The sequence below is a fragment of the Pteropus vampyrus genome, unplaced genomic scaffold, assembly GCF_000151845.1.
Source record: "Pteropus vampyrus isolate Shadow unplaced genomic scaffold, Pvam_2.0 Scaffold4455, whole genome shotgun sequence".
Taxonomy (NCBI): Eukaryota; Metazoa; Chordata; class Mammalia; order Chiroptera; family Pteropodidae; genus Pteropus; species Pteropus vampyrus.
This window is the reverse complement of record NW_011893236.1, coordinates 1-2,023: the sequence shown is the minus strand read 5'-3', so window position 1 is coordinate 2,023 and position 2,023 is coordinate 1. Positions and strand designations below refer to the sequence as shown.

General features: G+C 48.3%; 1 protein-coding gene across 1 annotated transcript; it reads left to right on the top strand.

Annotated features, from left to right (window-relative positions):
- Positions 1 to 1,376: 1,376 nt before the first annotated feature.
- On the top strand, positions 1,377 to 2,019 carry LOC105310482 (WD repeat-containing protein 73-like; the record flags this gene model as incomplete). The annotated part of the gene is made up of 2 exons (XM_023526750.1): positions 1,377 to 1,575; positions 1,934 to 2,019. Coding segments are annotated over 2 exons (285 nt in total), but the record flags the coding sequence as incomplete, so codon positions are not given.
- Between the last annotated feature and the right edge of the window lie 4 nt (positions 2,020 to 2,023).

Genomic DNA, 2,023 nt, shown 5'->3' with positions numbered 1-2,023 from the left:
TTTGTAATAGTTTCTCTTTTCAGTTTGGGACTGGTTTGGAAAATGTGGTATAGATTTACCTGTGACTAGGGAGAGAGGAGGAAGAAACTCGTATTTCTTTCCTGTCATAATTATAGAGCAGCTCTCGTTGGGCTCCGAAGCCTTTGTTTTCTACCGCATCTTTGAAGTAGATCTCTGAAGCCTTTCCTTTGGTCTCCTCCTTACCCCCATCAGGGGACAGATCACATCTGAGAGCCATCCCCTGACTCAGAGCAGGGGTTCCTGGGGAATCTGTTGGCGGCTCCTCAGAGTGAGGGCAGAGGGAAAGGGCAGAGGGAGCCACTGCAGTGTGGCCCTGGAGATCAGGAAGATCTGCCAGTTTGAGCCACAGCCTCATTGGCGCTCCCCGGGGGCAAACTCTGGTCCTGAGGTTCAGCTGCCGTGTCTGCTCAGGACCTCTGCAGTTCTTGTGGTAGGAGCAGATAAGTTGAGTAAGTCTGGTTTCAGCCCACCGAGAGCCCACAGGCTTGGGGGGCAGTAAGCAGCCCAGCCCAGACGTGCCCTCGGAGCTCTCTCGAGGGGACTTGCTGCTTAAGCTGTGTTGGTGCTCCTTCTCTCATCCATTATCAGATATGTGACTCTAATAGGTATTGGAATTTAAAAAATACATAGATCTCTCTTTTCATCAAAGTATGTGGGAACCAAGTAATGAGCCCCCCTTGGAGCAAGAAAATATAAAATGGAAAATATGTGTCTTCCTTTAAGTAGTTTGTATCATAAACTACTGGTTCTGAACTTTGTTCTAAATGGTTCCTGTTAAGAGAAGCCTCAAATGTAGATGTGGAGACCAGAACCTGCCTGCTAAGCCAGCAGGCTGACACAAACAAAACTAAAATTTGATTCAACTTGAGGTCAAGTATGTTTCTTCTGTTCAGTGCAAAAAGGACGTGGGCCTTCATGTTCAGTTTACCTTTGAAGACATTTGTGTTGTAACCTTTACTCGCAAGGCTTCAGCAAATTACTTAGGTCATAGAACATGTTTTTTAAAAAATGATATTAGTTCATGAACTCTGTTCTAGTTATTTTCACTTCAGGTGTGACACCATCAGCGTGTTCTTTCCTTTTCTCTATATTTGTTCTCCACAAAACTGTAAAAAGCCAGAACTGCTTTTGGGGGTTTTGAGGTGGCGGCTCTGATTCATTATCTCCCATTTGCAAAACAGTTCGTAAGAAGAATTACACAGAAATTGAAGTGCTTCTGACAGTTTCAAAACGTAAACATAACACAGAGTGTTTATGTCTCCATATCCTCTATTGCCAACTGTCAGCTCCCTTCCTCCTTGACCTTCTAAATGTACGTGGCCAGCTTTCACCATGTACTATTTTAAACCATTAATATTCTGGATTTTTGCCTCTTCCACTTTCCCTCAGATATCATTGAAGCTGTCAGCACTATTGCTGTGCACGAGAAAGAGGGGCATCTCTGGCCTAGGGTGGCCATCTTCCCAGCAGTAGCACCCGGAGTCCTCCACGGGGCGCGGCTCAGCAGTCTGCAGGTGGTGGATCTGGAATCCCAGAAGACCATGTACACCTCAGGTACAGCGTGGTTCACCCTCTCTGGCTCCACCAGGCAGTACCCATCGCCCTGCCCTGCTCAGACACGTTTGAACTGAATTCAACCCTGAATGGCAGAGACTAGGGATACAAGATGTATGAGAAGCAAGCCCTGGCCTCAAGGGGTTCCTTTTCTGTGACTGGGGGAGGCAGTCCTGGGGACCAGCATCCACCCAGCTGAGTGGAATGTGGCGAGATGAACAGGAGAGAGCAGATGTGGTTCATTCTACCTGGGACTGGGGAGGTGTCCCAGAGGAAGGGCTTGTGACCAGCCCGCCCTACCAAATTGCCAGACCCATCTGACTCCTGCAGCCTTTGTCTTTCGCTCTCTGTCTTCCAGGTGTCAGTGACAGCGAGGAGCTAAGTAGCTTGCAGGTCCTGGATGCAGACACCTTTGCCTTCTGCTGCACCTCAGGCCGGCTGGGGCTCG